The following is a 19,712-nucleotide window of genomic DNA, read 5'->3' as shown; positions in this document are numbered from 1 at the left end:
CTTTGTAGAGCTTGTAACCCAATATCCTAGGAACCAAGGAAAATAATCATATTTAGCTTTAGAATTAATGTTGAATTATTAATTATTTTCCAAGAGGAAGCCACGCTAAGAAAGTTGATCTAGAAAAAGCCCTCATGACTAATCTTAAAAATTTTCCATGTGATTCACCCAGAGGCCTTTAAAAAAAAAAAAAAGTATGCATCTGTGTTTATGTTTGTATCTTTAAGTGTAAATTGACTAATAAATTATAGATTTACATTTTTTAAACTGATATACTTTTTTTTTAAAAAAGGGATAGCGTAGAATTAATTTCACTGTCAAAAATGTTTATTGCAAAGGCCTGCTTATGTTCTCTTTTGGGACATTAGAATACTCAGTAAGTTTTAGCTATTTCTATGCTGCAGACTGTTGTGCTGAGAACTTTCTTTATAGTAGTATATAAAACTCCTGAGTAGGTGTTATTACCCCATTTTACAGATGAGGATCTAAGATAGAGTGAGGATAAGTCACTTGCTCTATACTTGACCTAGGAATCAGCCCAGGTAGTCAGCACTATCTTGCTAGACTGCTTCTGCCTTTAAGCAAAAGTAGCACTTTGCTGGAATTATAGGATAGTGGGGTGATGTTGCAACTACTTATCTGAACTACAGAATAAGAATAATTGTATTTCTACCTTTTAATTAAAATATAAGAAGTGCATGAAGCAAACCGTTGTCAATAGGTCAAAGTGCAGCTTGAAGAACCTTCCCACAGATGGGGGCCTAACCCATATTTCCTTTTAACATTGCTCTTCTTTTAATTTCACATCTATACTAATGGAGCTCTGCCACCTTAGCTCTTCTTTCCTTCTAGACTGATTTATTGGAACGGGGGCTGGTGGAGGAATCCTAGTCCATGTGGTCTCTGCTGCAGGAGCTAAAGGGCGTTGTTGCTAGATTTGCTCCCAGGGACCCTCCTGTTCTGACAAGATAGTCCTGCCTGGGCCTGAGTGCCTGTGGGAAGCTGGGAGATATCCTGCCTCGGAAAGACTAGCGAGGTATCTTCTTCCCAGAATTTTGATTCTAGGGAGTGGAGGAGGGGTAGGGTGGAAACCGGGTTTTGTGAGAACAGCCAGAAAAAATAAATAAAAGAAAAATAACAGTGATAAATGCTTTGAGGAGAATTAAAATAGGGTGATGTCATAGCAACTGGTTTGCTGCTTTAGACAATATCCATGAAAGTCTTTATGAGAAGTTAACATTTAAATTGATATGAGTGATGAGGAAAGAGGAAAGCACAGGGGGAAAAGAATTCTAGGTCTGGGGAACAGCAAAGGCAAAGCCCCTAAGGTTGGGAGGCTTATGAATAACAGACCTACAAGAAAGTCAGTGTTGCTAGCGTACAGAAGGCTTATGAAAGGAGTCTGAGACTGAGATAGGGCCAGTCTGGTTGGATTTTTTATGCACTGATGAAACTTTTGGGATTTACTCTTAAAACCGTAGGAAGCCTTTGGAGGATTTACAACAGAGAATGAGTTGATTGAGTTTATATTTAAAACTGATCACTGTAGGGGTGCCCGGGTGGCTTAATCGTTAAGCGTCTGCCTTCAGCTGGCTCAGGTCATGATCCCAGGGTTCTGAGATGGAACCCTGCATTAGACTCCCTGCTCCTCAGGAAGCCTGCCTCTCCTTTTCCCACTCCCCTTGCTTGTGTTCCTGCTCTTGCTATCTCTCTGTCAAGTAAATAAATAAAATCTTAAAAAAACATAAAAATAAAAACCATCCCTGTTGAAGTGTTTAACAGAGATTGGAGTGTTTAACAGAGATTGGATTGCAGCATGGCGGCAGAGAGGCAGGGAGACTGTACTGGTGGTGTATGTGGAAGGGATAGGTTGACCTGAAGTTGTAATGGAGATTGAGTATATGGATTCAGCATTGATTTTAGATTACATTTGAACAGTGAAGGAAAGAGAATCAAAGTTAACCCTCAGATTTTTGGCTTTCCTGTGGCTGTTTATTGAGAAGACTAAGGGAGGAGAAGTGAAGATTTTGTTTTTGGCATTCCCAAATTTGACATGCCTAATTAGCTAGCCAAGAGATATAAAGAAAATGGCTTGGGGCACTTGAGTGGCTCAGTTGGTTAAGCTTCTGTCTTTGGTTTAAGTCACGATCTTGGAGTCCTGGGATTGAGCTCCAAGTTAGGCTCCCAGCTCAGCAGGGAGACTTCTGCTCCCTCTCCCTCTGCTCTTTCCCACCAATCATGGTCCATCGCTCTCTCTCTCAAATAAATAAAATCTAAAAAGAGAAAAAAGAAGAAGAAGAAAGAAAGAAAATGGGCATTAATATCCCAGTGGGGTGACCATGTGATTGATTATGCCACGTGGGACACCTTGGAGAAGGAAGCAGGGGTGTGGTGGGATTTGGGTTTTACTAAAACTCAACTACTATACTAAAGCAAGGACAACAGAGGTAAATTGTGGCTCCCTTGGCAAACCAGAAGGTATGATATGTAGGAATCTAGTTCCAGGAAAATATTTCAGGATTGGTAATATCAGATGTTTAGAGTAGTGCTAAGAAGTCAAGTGAGATAAGAACAGAGACAAGGTCTCTTCTTATCCAGAGCAACATAAAGGTATTTGGTGATATGAAACTGTAGGACAGTATCAGTAAGGTGAAGAGTGCCAGCCAAAGGGTGCTTGGGTGGCTCAGGGGGTTAAGCCTCTGCCTTCACCTCAGGTCATGATCTCAGGGTCCTGGGATCCAGTCCTGCATCAGGCTTTCTGCTCAGCACAGAGTCTGCCCTCCCCACCCCCCACCTGACTGCCTCTCTGCCTGCTTGTGATCTCTCTGTGTCAAATAAATAAAAAGAAAAAAAAGAGTGCCAGCCAAATGGGAGTGGACTGATGAGCCGATATGAGGTAAGGAAATAGACAAAAAAAGTATAGACATCCTTTTAAAGAGGTTTTGTAGTGGAGAGAGATGTAGGTGAAAAACAGAGCTCTTTTGGAGACTGTTGGTTCCCATCAACACTGGAAGGAAATCCCAGTGGAAGCTCTCGGTTTATTTGAGGCTATAGCTTGCATCAAAGGCAATATGCACAAGTAGAAAAAGAAATAATGCTTTTGTGAGTGAAAATAATGGGACACGTAATTTTGGACCGCAGTTTCTGTTGCTATTATTTGAATAATCTATATTTGATTTTGAGCATCCTTAAAAACTCTGAATTGTTACAAAGATAACCTTTGATTTATAAAAGAACTATAAAATCTAACCTTTCAGTTGCTACTCCATTCACTTCAGGGCCATAGTCTTCTGGTCTGGTAGGGGTAGAGCCATTTAACTCAACTATCAGCTTCCATTGGCTGTATTAGGGTTTTTATGACGGGAAATGGTGTTTGCCTTGAACAAATGGAAGTCTTAGGACTTCTGCAGGAAATGTGCCCGTTTCCTTTTCCTTTTTACAAAATCAGATACCTGAACTTTTCTCTGATTTTTTTTTAAATCTACCCAACTTTTTTCAATTATCATCCTACAGATAATTTTACGATTTTTCTTAAATATCCTACAGATGTATTTCTGATCACTAGCATCTATTGATTAATTAAATTGTCTAGTGAGGTGTTCCTTAAAACTTTAAAAGAATCATGTATGTAGAGAATCTGCAAGAGTTTATAATTTTATAAAAACAGATAAAAACAGTGAATCTCTGGTTTTTAAGCTGCTAAATAAGAAGCGACTTTTTAAAACTTCTATATGAAACACATTTCCTTCAGAAAAAGCTGTGAAAATGTTACATGATCATTCCCGGAATGATTTTGAAAGACCAGTAAATTCCTTCTTTTGCATATTTGCCAGAGGTAAGAAGTGCCTGGCACTGACAACACATGATAAACAGAAGAGTCAGTAACAGAACAGGACAGTTGGTGTAGCATTCTCTACGAGTAAATAGTCAAAGGAAAGGTACCATTTCATGGAGGTTTTATGAAAGAATTGTAAGTACCTATGATTTGTAAACTTATGATAACTTTAAAATTCCTCAGCCTCTGCTTTTAAAAATGGTCTAATGTTTTTCTTTGAGCTCTTATTACTTTTAATATATCTAAGGACTCTGTCAGAATTTTTATAGAAAAAGCTGAAGAACTTAATGATTTTAGGAATTGACATTTTAATTTATATCATTTATTCTCCTTGACACATTAGATGTATATGCGATGATGTAATTTTTGCTTTTTGGCGAAGAAGAAGAAAAATTTAAATATAATACTTAATCCATTAAATTTTGTGTGTTCATATAATACTGTTGTTTATTATGTTTTATTGTCTAAATTTTATTTTTTAAAATTTTGTTTTATTTAAAATTTTATTTATTACTATTGTTCATTATATATTATTATGTTTGATATACTTTTCAGGCTTTAAGCCATGGTGATTTTCCTTTCAAATTATCATGAACATTTCAATAAATACTATGATAATTATACTTATCTAGAGCTTTAAATTTTACCAAGTACTAATCACTATCTCTTATAGTACAAGAACCCTATAAAGTGTACTTTGAATATTTTCTTCATTCAGTGTCAGTAAATAAATAAATAAGTAATAGCAAATAAGTAAGTTGAGATTCAGTTTACGTTACTTAACAAGAAATTCAAACTATAATTAGCATTTTGAACCCCAGATTGGTATTCTTTTTTTAAATACTGTACTGGCACTGGTTCTTTCTATATTAACACCTGTTTAGGGAGTAAAAATAGCATAGCATTCAAATTTGCCTAAATTAAACAAACACAAAGAACCAATCCTTAATACATTACTCTTCGACCCTGAGTGTAATATTAATTCTTGCAGCATAATCCATGAATAAGAACGCTGTGAGTCGAAATTACGACTTGGCTGGTACTTGATTGTATGATTTTGCTTACTTAACTAACCAAAGAACACAACATGACTCAACACTTTGCTTATAAATAATACTGTATTTCCTTTGTAAAATGTGTGTGCCAAAACTTCATCCTCTTTTTAGAGACCCCACTAACCTCATCCTTTAAATAGATGCCTGGTGTTATGTAATCTTAGATGAATGTGAAGACAAGTCTTTTTGTGTATACTAAAATTTTGGGGTAGAATATCTGTGGTAATCAAAATGCTTCCTTTAAATGTATTCCAAATGGCTCCCACTGTCTGGGGAGTTAAAAGAAATAAGGTCAAGAAAGTGAACAAACATTGTCTTGTGGTACAAAGTGTTTTTTCCCAGCTTTATTAAGATATAATTGGCATAAAACATTGTATAAGTTTAAGATGTACAGTGTGTTGTTTTGACACACTTATATATATATTGTGAAATGATTACCACCAGAACTTCAGTTTAGCTCACATCACATAATTACTTTTTAAAAAATTCATTTATTTATTTGAGAGAGAGATTGAGAGACAGAATGGAGCAGAGGAGAGCGAGGGATAATCCCAATCAGATTCTTCACTGAGTTTGGAGCCCAATTCTGGGCTCGATCCCATGACCCTGAGATCATGACCTGAGTTGAAACCAAGAGCTGGATGCTCAACTTCTCGTGCCACCCAGGTGCCCCCCCCCCTTTTATGGTTAAAATCTCTCTGAGCAACTTTCAAATATATAATACAGTATAAATAACTGTAATTATCGGCTGTACTTATAGCCCAGAAGTTATTTGTCTTATAATTGGAAGTTTATACCCTTTGTCTAGCAACTCCCCGTTTCCCCTACCCCTTGGCCTTAGAAACCCCCATTCTAGTCTGTTTCTGAGTTCAGTACTTTTAGATTCCATGTATCCATGTATACTGATATGATACAGTATTTGTCTTTCTCTGTGTGACTTATTTCACTTAGCATAAAACCCTGAAGGTTCATCCATGATCTCATAAATAGCAGGATTTCTTTCCCTTTTAAATGGCTGAATAAGATTTCATTGCATTTATATGCCAAATTTGCTTCATTCATTCATCCATTGATGGGCAATTAAGTTGTTTCCATGTCCTGGCTATTATGAAATAGCGCTATAATGGACAGGGGAGTGAAATTATCTCTTTGAGATCCTCTTTTCATTTCATTTGGTCAGGTACTCAGACGTGGGATTTGTGGATGATATGGTGTTTCTATTTTTAATTTTTTGAGGCAGCTCTATACTCTTTTCCATAGTGACTATACCAGTTTACCTTCGCACTAACAGTGTGCAAATGTATTTCTTATAGCTGCTCGGTATTTAAAGAAGCCTTCCCAAAGGTTATGAAATTACAAAAACCTTAGAGAATGGAGAAGTAACAATTGTTTGTACCTAGGCAAGATTCTAAGTGTTGAAATTATAAATGAACTTGCTATTATAAAACGTATCTAAAACCTGGAAAATAGTAAGTTCACTAGAATCAGAGTGGTTAATTTTTTAAACAGGGGCTATGTTTCTGAATACTTTGTAGAAATCTGACTTGCATAATTCAAATTTAGTTTTCCTATAGAAATAAATACTTGAGATTTATGTTTTTCAGGTTTTTTTTAATTTTTAATTTTTTATAAACATATATTTTTATACCCAGGGGTACAGGTCTGTGAATCGCCACGTTTACACACTTCACAGCACTCACCAAAGCACATACCCTCCCCAATGTCCATAACCCCATCCCCTTTCTCCCAACCCCTCCTCCCCCCAATGTTTTTCAGTTTTAATCATGAAGAAACATTAAAGACTCACACACATAAAAATAACAGAAAATGCAATCTTACCATATTTTGTTTTAAAGATCAAAAAAATGGGTCGTTATTATCTGTCTGGTTAATTGCTGTTAATCACACAGTGAGGATTATAAACTAAACAAATCCATTTATCCATGTAGGCCATGAGGTCAGATAGTTGAGACTATAAACAGGCAGATTTAATGATGTCATTAATAAGAGGAGAATCTATCTCTGTGGTGTCTTATTTACTCCCACTAAGCATATGTTCTTTAGAAAGCAAATTACTGAACAGATGGAATAGGGAAAAAAAACTAAGGTGAGTAACAGAACTATTTAACACAAACTCATTATACATTCAACATTAAGTGTATAATTATATTGCATTTTCATGTTTGGAATGATTATGCATCACTCTTTAAGGTTAAATTTGTTTTCTACATAAACTTGAAGTTATATAGTCATAACTCCAAGTGGAGTGTTTAGATGCTTTCTTAGTGCTGTTTAACTTTGTCAAAGGAAAGGGGATATTTATTCATACAAAGAAAAAATGCTGTGGTTAGTCCAAAAGCTGTATATACGGAGATACACAACTAGAAACTCATTCTTTCTAAAACCCAACTGTTTTTAACCTTTCCACAATGCTGTGCTTAGTACTGACTCCCTTTCTTTTAAACTTTAGCCTATTGTCAGTTATGTCATAGAACTCTCAAGTCGTCTGAATAATCCACTGGTGATTCTGTTTGTGGGGTAATTTGTTTGTTAAAAGTTTTGACTTTTTGTAACAATGTAGCTAAGTTCCCCCCCCCAAAGAGAAATGCTAGAAAACAATGTAAAACTGTTGTTTATTTTTTATTTTTTAAAAAGACTTATTTATTTATTATTTGACCGAGAGAGAGAGAGAGAGAGAGAGAGATATCACAAGTAGGCAGAGAGGCAGGCAGAGGGGGAGGGGGAAGTAGGCTTCCAGCGGAGCAGAGAGCCCTGTGGCTCTCAATACCAGGACCTTGAGATCATGACCTAAGCCAAAGGCAGAGGCTTAACCCACTGAGCCACCCAGGCAGCCCTAAAACTATTGATTAAATAATTAAAAAATAATTTGAAGATTAATTGATGAGTGATTATATTTGGCTGGGGGTTTTGTTTGTTTTTTTAATTACTCATGTGCAATCACAGAATGATGATTTTCTGATTTTCATAGTTGGGAGAAAGGTTGGTCAAAGTTAGCTATCATTTCTTGAAGTGCAGACATAAAATATCTCATCAATTTCATGAAAATAAGCCACAGTCCACCAAAAAGAAATAAAAGATTAGTTTTGCTTTTGTGATAAAATGTAAGTAACATTCTTTATATTTTTTAATTTTTACTTTTTACTTTTGAACTTTTCCTTAAGGAGTAGAAAGAGATTAAGACACTAGAGTAAGAATAACATGTGAATGATGCTTATGAAATTTTCGGGACGAAGAATAGCATGTAATCTTTTTGTGAGAGCATTGCAATATATCTGATTGGTTTTTATTTTAAGATCAAAAAGTGAATGTCCGTTATTATTTTAGCTCCTTTATCTTGGCATTCATAATACAGGACACACCTATTATACCAGAATTCTTGTGCTAAAGTTGTTTTAATGGCTTTGATATTCTGAGGACTATTTTTGAACAGAATCTTTGCTAAGATTTTGTGCTGTACTGACCGCCAGTACTTGGCATGTTATATATGCCTTTGTTTCTAGATCCGCCTGTTTCCTCAGGGAAAGTTTGTATAAATGAATGAGGTTACTGTATGTTTCTTTGTCATTTCCTTCTGTTGTTTCTTGGGAGGAAAAATTGCAATAGATTTTACAGTATTTCTACCCTAAATTAGCTACCTTTCTGTGAAGCTGAACTGTAGGGTAGTTAGGAGGGCTGGAAATAGTATTTCAGGTTGCTTAGATCAGGCAGATGACACGTAATTTACTTTTCAGAATGTGGGTTATTTCCTTTGCTTGAAGAGACCAGCTGTAGTTTTATAGATCGTGATGAGCATGAGTTAGTCTTTAGCATGCACGTCCATGGTTTTCTTCTGGTGAGCCAGGGCTTCTTTTAGATATTGTTCCATAGAAAATAATAATGAATTATCTTTATTGAATAGGTCATACAGTTTTTTTCCCCCTGTCATTCCAAATAGAATTTTAAGCCTCAGATTGTTGTTTTATCAGTCCTGGCCACACATAGTAGGAGATTCAGCAGCGGAATGGCAGGGAGAAAGGAAATGGGTGTGGAGATCAGCTACTCTGCAGTTGACTAACTGTGACTGAGGACAAATTAATTTTCCTCTTAGGAATTCATTCCTTATGCTAGAACATACAGAAAACAGCAACTCTGCAAGGTGGTTGTAAGAGTTCACTATAACACATACATAGTTTCCCACCTATTGTAGCTTCATGAGTTCACGACTGATGTTATTATGGGTGCTTCACCAGTGCTCATTGATTGATTAAACTGAAGACACCTAAAGAGAAAGGGAGAACAAGGTAACATTTGGGACTTCTCATGCATAATTGAGTAAAATAGTAAGCTATTAATTTTTTGAGTGCAGAAAATGCCATTTTTCCTTTTCTACCCAAAGTTGATGATGGTAGCTTATAAATGCTGTCATGTGGTAGTCTGTGTGGGGAAACTCATGTTGCTTTACCTCCTGGTTCAGAGTTCTTTCCTAAGTATCATTACCTGTTTTTTTTTTTTTTTTTTAAAGATTTTATTTATCTCTTTCAGACAGAGAGCAAGAGAAGAGAGAGAGAGAGAGAGAGAGAGCGTAGGCAGTAGGGAGGGGCAGAGAGAGAAGCAGAGAGCCTGCATGGGGCTCGATCCTAGCACCCTGGGATCATGACCTGAGCCAAAGGCAGATGCTTAACCAATTGAGCCATTCAGAGGACCCCCCTAAGTATCATTACCTTTAACTTTATGTTTACTCTATCAAGTGAGCTCATTTTAATTAATCTATGATTTGACCTTTTTCACACAAAAGAACATAATATATATGGCTGATATTGAGGATATATATAAAATAATTTCTTTGGGGGAGTTGTCACACTAACAATGTGAGATGTTAGGAATCCTAGTGGTTGGTTGGTTCTCTGCATTGCTTAAAGACAACCGGATTTTTATATGATTGAGAATAATGTATTTTTGTGCAAGTTCTCCTTTCTTTCTGAGAATCAGGGTCTGATGGTGAAACTTTAATTTCATACCAAAGATAGCAACTTGTCTTGTTTCGGCATGTTGTTAAGAAATCAGGATTTATTTATTTATTTATTTATTTATTTATTTATTTTTGACTGGGAAAATATTTGAGCACCTGACTTTGTATGTATCCGAAGACAACATTCATTTATTTAACAATATTTTAGGGGTGCTTGAGTGACTCAGTCCATTAAGTGGCCACCTTCAGCTCAGGTCATGATCCCAGGGCCATGGAATCTAGCCTTGAGTTGGGCTCCTTGCTCAGCAGGGAGTCTACTTCTCCCGCTCCCTCTGCCTGCTGTTCTGCCTGCTTATGCTCGCACGCTCTCTCTCTCTCTCTCTCAAATAAATAAAATATTTAAAAAACCCCCAAATTTTATTAACCATCTTCTTTGTGCCAAAAAATATTCTATCTCCTTCAGGATATAGCATTTATCTAGAGCATTTAAGTAGCTGGACTCAGCAAGCTTCCAGTCACTAATCAGGTTTCACTAATCTGAACTAATGACTAGTCAGAATTGTGAACATTTATAGTAAGCCCTTTGAACATTGTTGCTGTGAGAAAAGCATATAATATGTAAACAGGGACTTCCTTGCTTAATGTGCCATTTTGTGCTTGCAATAAAGAGACACCAAAAAATGAGATAGGATGGCAAACTCTTTCTTAGAGACCTTTTCTTTGTTGGTTTTCAATTTCATTGTGATTTTTCAGGTCTGATAATGCTTATTGACATTTTGTTTCTAGTTTTTACTTTTTATTAAATTATTTACTTTGGATTTGAGAAAAGTTATGAAAGCAGTTAATAAAAATAGGGTAGTTCCAGATTATTCCTTCCCCATATTGAAGGGATTATATCTATAGAAGGATAAAAATGATGGTTTCTGGAGAGTTACATTTTATGTATTTATTTTTATTTTTTAATTTTTTTTTTACATGTTATATATTTGTATCTTAATACTGCTTGGAATACTATCCTATTGAAAGAATTATTAGTATAATTCCTGACCTGTGATATGATCCAGTGTTCTCATTTTTACTACCTTTCTTACAAGAGGAAGAGGTAGCTGATGTGTTTTTTGCTTAGCCTGCAAGTGTTTAGATGAACTATAAAAATGAGTTTTGGGCCATGATTTCTTAAAGATTTCTCGGCGTATGGATCAAAGTTCTCTAGCAGTCCTGTATCTAGTAATACTGTAGAGACTCTTAAATTTCAGTGAGCTCTCTCACAGGGTCAAATAAGACTTCTACCTCCTTGGTAGAATATCCTGAAATGGCTGTGCTTGGCACAGAAGAACCCCTGGAGCCCTAGATTGTCTGCGTTACCTCTTACTATGTTTTACCAAAAATGTACTGTTAAATTTTATATGAATGAGACCATGAAAAGAATAAAACAAAATGATAAAAATCCTTGAAAAAATAAAATAAAATGATTAAAAAACCCCGAAAAAATGTACTGTTGAATTTTATATGAATGAGACCATAAAAAGAATAAAATAAAAATGATAAAAATCCAAAAAAAAGATAAAAAATAAAATGATAAAAAAAATTACATTGCTTGCCCATGTCTTGAAATCTTTAGAGCTCACTTCAAAGACAACGTGGAAAGTAAGTCATTGCATGCTACTTATACAAGACCAACAGAGTGAAAATCCAATCAGTGTGTGCATTTGCAAAGATAAGCTTTCACTCTACTTCAGAGATCAATGAATGAGTTACATCTGTGTATTTTAAGTCCAAATAAAATGTTTAAGATTTACTTGAACTTTTGATTTCATATTTTAAGTGGTGGTTTAAATGAATTTCTGATTAGATGGGTTTTTTTATATTTGTGTTCCTTCTTGATCATTTTCCAAAATCATTATTCCCAAAGTGTTTTCTTTGTCAATACCTGTATATGTATATTAAATATATATAATATTTATCAATACCTATTATATATATTAAACATAATATATATAATAACTATATATAATTAAAACTAGAGAAATCTTTCCCCAAAAGAATTCATTAAATATGTAGGAAAAATATAAAAATATTTCTACAGTTCTATGTCTGAGTTTAAAAGTACAATTTTGAATTGCACATTATTGGGTAAGCAGCACTTATGGGGGGAGTCCTATCTTTTCTGGGTTTAGGTAGTGAAATCAGTATGGAAATGCAATTATGCTGTGTTTTCATTATGCCAGCTACCTCTTTTTTTGTTAGATGTGTTAGCCTATTCATGGATTGCTGCTTTGTGTCTTGCTTTAAAACAAATTAGTTTAATTATATTTATTTTATATATATATATAGTACATTTAGTTTTTATACTAACTCGTTGATCTGTAGTTGAAAGAAGACTGTCTTACTGGAAAAGCAGTTCTTGAACTATTTGAATCATAATAAAAGTGTTTCTTGGATAATCAATTTGTGTCTGAGGTGGTGTTTTGTATAATCTATGTGGCTTATAATTCTTTAATATCTGCCGGTCTTTAATGAATTTGTTATACTTTTAAATGCCAGGGATGTCAAGTAGTTGGGGAATCATGGCTTTAAATTATTTCCGTGTGCGTGGAGGGATCTGGGAGGAATTACATTGCGTACTAAGAACATGCTATATTAGTTTTGTTGTGAAGTCTTGACAAGAATAATATACCAAAAAGGGTTATATACAAAGACTTGCCTGCTGTTTATAGCAGCATAATTTACAGTAGCCAAAAAGCAGAAACAACTCAAATGCCCATCAATTCATGAACAGATAAATAAAATGTAGTATAGTCATATAATAGAATAATACTGGGTGATAAAAAGTAGTAAAATACAGTTACAAGCTACAACATGGATAAACTTCAAAATTCTTGTGGTCCAATGGAAGAAGCTGGAGAAAAGCCAAAAGAAAAAAAAGAGAAAATCATATTTTATGATTCCATTTATATGAAGAAAAAAAAGAGAAAATCATATTTTATGATTCCATTTATATGAACTATCCAAAAAGGCAAGTATATAGAGACAGGAAGTAGATTAGTGGCAGTCTAGGGCTAGGATACAGATATAAAAAGAAAATGATGATCTTCGCTTGTTTAAAGCACTTACTGAGAACATTAGAGTTGAAGAAACTTCACAAAGTTTTAAGCATAGCTCTTCATTTTGCATACAAAAAGAAGTGACCTTCATTTAGGAGATCAGTATATATTTGATCTATATATATTCTAAATATGCATTTTTGATTAGCCTTAGTAATTTCTTTTTTTCCCCTCAATTATTTCTAATTGTTTTGTTCATCTGTACCATCGGACATAAGATTTTGAGGGGAGGGATTCTATATTAGTAATTCACAAACACAAAAGCAGAGTATTTTTTTTTTTAAAGATTTTATTTATTTGACAGAGATCACATGTAGGCAGAGAGGCAGGCAGAGAGAGAGGAGGAAGCAGGCTCCCTGTGGAGCAGAGAGCCCGATGTGCGGCTTGATCCCAGGATCCTGGGATCATGACCTGAGCCGAAGGCAGAGGCTTTAACCCGCTGAGCCACCCAGGCGCCCCAAAAAGCGGAGTATTCATTACACACCACCCAGCTTCAGAAATCACTTTTGATCTTGCTTTAGCTATCTCCTTCCCTGCCTCTGTTTTCTTCGCCTTTTATCTTCTGAAGAAAATTCCACCCATAGCCATTTTACTCATGAGTATTGTATTATATATGTATGAGTGATAAGGGCTCTTGTTTTTAGACATACCTTCTGTGGTATTATTGTATATAGCAAAATTAAAATGTCATCTAATACCCCATTTTCATTCGGATTTCTCTAGCAGTCAGTTTGTCCATGCTAGATTAAATTTCCCACATTCCTTTGGTGGTTATGGCATTTAAAATCTCCCATTCTATGTCAGTTCTTGCCCAATCCCATTTCCCCACATTTCCTCTCCACATTGTCAATGTGTAGGAGAAACTGAGCTGTAGGCTATCCACATCTAGATTTTGCTTATTATTATATTTGCTAATTACTATTATATTGAACTATTTGAGTATAAGTCAGAAAATGGCTTAATTTTTTTTCATCCCAAACAATTTTTCCCCAGAGTTGAGAGCAATTGAAGTGGCATTTAAGAATTGGTAGTAACTCTTAAAGATCGAGATCAGTAGGCTTTCAGAAATGGTATTCCAAGACTTGACTTATTCTGTTTCATTGCTGCAGTTTTGTTTTGTTTTGTTTTGTTTTTCCAAAACTAAATCATTGCTGCATTTCTTTTGGTAAAAAGATGAAAGGGGTGACATTGGGAAACTGAATCATTCCTGATTCAGTTGATCCCAGGACCCATTCCTCCCTAAGGTAAGCTGCTTAGGACAGAAACACCCAATGCAAATGCCGAAGTCATGGGTTTAGGGTATGAAATGTGCTGCTCTTACCAATCCCTGTGAATGGCGTTGAATGATGTCTTAACAGATTGGGTTTTAATTTTTATTATGTTGCGTATAGAATAATGTCTGTGTTGGTCTTTTCATTTCTTTTTTTTTTTTTTCCCTTACAAAAGCAGCTTTTAAATCAAATGTCTTGATGCTTATTACGTGTGTGTGTATGATTTGCCAACAATGTTTTTTTTTTGTTTTGTTTTGTTTTGTTTTTACATAGAAGCACAGGTAATGGACATTTAAAAATGTGGCCCTTGTTTCTTATTGTGGTTATGTTTTCCCTACATCCCTTTGTTTTAATAGCATGTATTTTTTTTCTTTTAATAGCATTTTCACTTCTATATGGATATATCAGATTTTTGTTATGAATAATAGTATTTGTGCTTTTAAAATAGTTCAAGAATTAATTTCATTTGCATGTCTTACTGTGTCTGTAAGTGAGGGCGTCTTAGTTCAGTTAAGTAGTCTAACGAATGAGGGTCTGTGCAAGTACAGCTAGTTTAGTAATTGGCTATTAAATAGAATAATACGTATTGATGGGGATAGTCATTTTTCCAATACCTTTGCCTTTATTTTAGTCCAGTGGTTCTCAAACTGTAATATGCTGGATTACCAGTATGTATCACTTGGGCCCGATATACAGATCCTATTAAATAGGTACAGTGTGGATCCACTCAAGCAAATCAAATTGAAGCAAGTTCCATAGGTGATTCTAATGCCTTTCAAAAGTTTGAAAATCAGTCTTAGAAAAATCTAGTTTTATTGTAACTTTTTGTTTTTAAATAGTTTGATTTTCCAGGAGTTGCAGAAATAATGCAGTTTCCTTATGACTTCTTCTAAGCTTCTCCCAATAATAATATCATACATAATTATAATACATTATTAAACCTAGGGAAGTAACACTGGTGCAATACTATCAAGTCAGGTACAGACCTTGTTTGGATTTCACCAACTTTTACATGCATTTTTTTTTTTTAAGATCTTATTTATTTATTTGACAGGGATCACAAGTAGGCAGAGAGGCAGGCAGAGAGAGAGAGAGAGAGGAGGAAGCAGGCTCCCCGCTGAGCAGAAAGCCTGATGCAGGGCTTGATCCCAGGACCCAGGAATGATGACCTGAGGCAAAGGCAGAGGCTTAACAAGATGAGCCACCTAGGTGCCCTACATGCATTTTTATCATTATCATCTACTGTTTATTTGTTTTGATTTATAATTCTATGACATTTTACTACATGATGTAGATTTGTGTGACATTCCACAGTCAGAATTCAGAACTGTTCGGTCACTGCACAGGAACCCCTTTGTATCAGCCCTTAACAGTCACACCCTGCCTCCAGCCCAGGCAGCTGGTGATCTGTATCGTATGACCTTAAGTTTGTCATGTTCGGACTCTTACATAAATAGAACCTTATAGTACATAACCCTGTGAGACTGTTGTTTTTTCCCACTCTACATGATGCCCTTGAGATCATCTGAGATGTTGAGTGTATCAAGGCTTTGTTGCTTTTTATTGTGGAGTTCATTATATGGGTGTCCACAGTTTGTTTTATTTATTCTCACACCAGAGCACATCTGGGTTGTTTCCAGTTTGGGGTTGTCACAAAGTCAGCTGCCATAAACACTGTTGTGCAGGTTTTAGACGAACCTAAGTTTTCATTCTCTCTGCAGATACTAAGAGTAGATTGCAGGGTCATATGATGTGTGTGTTTGGCCTCATATTATACTCCCAGTCTTTCCCAAAGTGCCTGTACCATTCTGAGTTCTACAAGTCACATGTGAGAGATCCAGTTTCTGCCCACTCTTGACTGCACTTAATGTTGTCAGTAGTTTTCAATTTAGGTGTGTTGTGGTTTCTCATCATAGTGTCCATTTGCATTTCCCTGATGGAGAATAATGTTAAACATCTTTTCATGGGCCTATATGCCATTCATATCCTCTTCGGTAGTGTTCAGAACTTTTGCCCATTTTATAATTGGGTTGTTTTCTTTCTGTTGAGTTTAATTTTAGTTTTTTTTTTTTTTTTTTTTTTTAAGATTTTTAAAATTTATTTGACAGAGAGATCACAAGCAGGCAGAGAGGCAGGCCAAGAGAGAGGAAGGGAATCAGGCTTCCTGCTGAGCAGAGAGACCGATGCGAGGCTTGATTCTAGCATTCCGGGATCATGACCCAAGGCAAAGGCAAAGGCTTTAACCCACTGAGTCACCCAGACACCCCTATTTTTTTAGTTTTTTAATTTTAAAGATTTTATTTAATTATTTGTTAGGGAGTGTGCATGCACGAGAGTACACATGGGAAGCATCAGGCAGAGAGAGAGGGAGAAGGAGGCTTCCCACTGAACAGGGAGCCTGATGCAGGGATCGATCTCCGCATTCTGGGATCATGACCTGAGCTGAAGGCAGACCCTTAACCGGCTGAGCCACCCAAGCGCCCCTCTTCCTGTTGAGTTCTCTATATTTTCTGGATAGAAGTCACTTGGGCATATAACTTGCAGATGTTTCTCCCATTCTGCCTTTTCATCCTTCTAACAAAGTCTTTGACAGAGCAAAACTTAATTTTTAATAAAGTCCAGTTTATCAATATTTAAAAAAAAACTTTTATGGGTTGTGTCGTTGGTGTCATGTCTAAGAACCTTTTGTCTAAGTGTTGGTCCCAAGTATTTTCTCTGGTTTTTCTCTTGTATTTTATCTTGTCATTTTCTCTTGTATTTTAAACACTTTGTAAGTTTATATTTTATATTTAGATCAGCATTAGGTCAATTTTTTAGTAAGGTGCTACTTTAGATTTTAGTATTTCCAAAGTCTTAGACACTATTTCCAAGTAGTTTTACCAGCCAGTATTTGATAAAACCTCTAGCTGGGAAAATTCCTTCCAAGGACTTTTCCTTGTCAAGTTAAGGTTTTGTTTGAATGTGGTTTACTCTAACACACACTCCCCAACAAAGATTTAAAACTTCAACAGAGACTGACTGCTGTTTAATATTTACCAAAGTACATGCATACATACCTTGTTCTATTGTGCTTTGCTTTATTGTGCTTAACAGATACTGCCTTTTTTTTTTTTTTTTCTTTTTAAACAAATTGTAGGTTTGTGGCAACCTTGTATTGACCAAGTCATTGCCATCATTCTTCTAACAGCAATTGCTCATTTTGTGTCTGTGTCACATTTTGGTACTTCTGGCATTATTTCAGACTTTTAAATTATTATTTGTTACAGTGATTTGTAATAAGTAATTACAACTCACTGAAAGCTCAGATGATGGCTTAGCATTTTTTAGCAATATAGTATCTTTTTAAAACTTAATTTTCTTTAAATTCAATTAATTAACATACAGTATATTATTGGTATCAGAGGTAGAGTTCAGTGACTTATCAGTCTTATATAATACGCAGTGCTCATTACATCATGTGCCTTCCTTCAAGCCCATCAACCAGTTATCCCATCTCCCCATTCCCCTCCCCTCCAGCAACTCAGTTTGTTTCCTATGGTTAAGAGTCTCTTACAGTTTATCTCCCTCTCTGATTTTGTCTTGTTTTATTTTTCCTTCCCTTCCCCTATGCTCTTCTGTTTTGTTGCTTAAATTCTACATATGAGTGAGATTATATGGTAATTGTCTTTCTTTGATTGACTTAATTCACTTAGCATAATACCTACCCTCCAGTTCTATCCATATGCAAATGGAAAGATTTCATTTTTTTGATGGTTGATAAATAGTCCATTGTACATATATATACCACATCTTTATCCATTCATCTGTCAATGGACATCTGGGCTCTTTCCATAGTTTGGCTTTTATAGACATTGCTGGTATAAACATTGGGGTATAGGTGCCCCTTCAGAACACTACATTTGTATCTGTGGGGTATGCTGAGGCTAGGAATTTTAGTACTATGTTGAACAACAGTTGTGAGACAGGACATCTCTGTCATGTTCCTGACCTTAAGGGAAAGCTCTCAGTTTTTCCCCATTGAGAATGATATTTGCTATGGGCTTTCATGTATAACTTTTATGATACTGAGTTATATTCCCTCTATCCTTACACTGTGGAGAGGTTTTTGTTTTTTTTTTTTAATTTTTTTTTTTTCAGTGTTCCAAGATTCACCCTTTATGCATCACATTCAGTGCTCCATGCAATACGTGCCCTCCTCAGTACCATCACCAGGCTCACCCAACCCCACACTCATCTCCTTTCCGAAACCCTCAGTTTGTTTCTCAGACTCCACAGTCTTCTCATGGTTTGTCTCCCCTTCTGATTTCCCCCAGTTCACTTCTCATCTCCATCTCTTAAAATCCTCCGTGTTATTCCTTATGATCCACAAATAAGTGAAACCGTATGATAATTGACTCTCTCTTTGACTTATTTCACAAATGTTGGAGAGGATGTGGAGAAAGGGGAACCCTCTTACACTCTTGGTGGGAGTGCAAGTTGGTGCAGCCACTTGGGAAAACAGTGTGGATATTCCTTATGAAATTAAAAATAGAGCTACCCTATGACCCTGCAATTGCACTACTGGGTATTTACCACAAAGATACAGATGTAGTGAAAAGAAGGGCCATCTCTACCCCAATGTTCATAGCAGCAGTGGCCACAAAATCGCCAAACTGTGGAAAGAGCCAAGATGCCCTTCAACAGATGAATAGATAAAGAAGATATGGTCCATATATACAATGGAGTATTATGCCTCCATCAGAAAGGATGAATACCCAACTTTTGTATCAACATGATTGGGACTGTGGGGAGTTTTAATCAAGAAGAGATGCCGTACTTTTTCAAATGCTTTTTCTGCATCTTTTGAGAGGATCATATGGTTCTTGTCCTTCCTTTTATTAACATGGTATATCACCTGGATTGATTTATGGATGTTGAACCACTCTTGCAGCTGAGGAATAAATCCTACTTGGTCGTGGTGAGTAATATTTTTAATGTACTGTTGGGTCTTATTGGCTAGTATCTTGATAAGAATTTTTGCATCCATGTTAATCAGGGATATTGGTACGTAATTCTCCTTTTTGGTGGGGTCTTTGGTTTTGAGATCAGGTAATGCTGGCCTCATAGAAAGAGTTTGGAACTTTTCCTTCCATTTCTACTTTTCAAAGCAGCTTTAGAAGAATAGGTGTTAATTCTGCTTTAAATGTTTGGTGGAATTCCTCTGGAAAGCCATCTGGCCCTGGACTCTGTTGGGAGATTTTTGATTACTGCTTCAGTTTCCTTGTTGGTTATAGATCTGTTCAGGTTTTCTATTTCTCCCTGTTTAGTTTTGGCAGTTTATAGATCTCTAGAAATACATCCATTTCTTCTAGGTTGCCTAATTTGTTGGCATATAATGGCTTATAATTCTTATAATTTTTTCAGTGTTGGTTGTGATCTCTCCTCTCTCATTCATGATTTTTTTGTGTTTTAAATTTGGATCCTTTCTGTTTTCTTTTT

General features: G+C 35.8%; 1 protein-coding gene across 7 annotated transcripts in view; it reads left to right on the top strand.

Moving 5' to 3' along the window:
- Positions 1–19,712, top strand: part of COBLL1 (cordon-bleu WH2 repeat protein like 1) — a 169,806-nt gene that overhangs the window by 69,432 nt on the left and 80,662 nt on the right. The window contains exon 1 of one of the 7 annotated variants that reach the window (XM_059394090.1): positions 3,871–3,970. The exons of the other annotated variants lie outside the window; for them this stretch is intronic. Within the exon in view, the coding sequence (XP_059250073.1) occupies positions 3,960–3,970 (11 nt within the window). The 5' untranslated portion in view covers positions 3,871–3,959. Of the gene's footprint in view, positions 1–3,870; positions 3,971–19,712 lie in introns of those variants that run through there. 7 annotated transcript variants of the gene reach the window in all.

The sequence above is a fragment of the Mustela nigripes genome, chromosome 3 (genome assembly GCF_022355385.1).
Source record: "Mustela nigripes isolate SB6536 chromosome 3, MUSNIG.SB6536, whole genome shotgun sequence".
Lineage (NCBI taxonomy): Eukaryota > Metazoa > Chordata > Mammalia > Carnivora > Mustelidae > Mustela > Mustela nigripes.
This window is presented reverse-complemented; position numbering and strand designations above follow the sequence as displayed.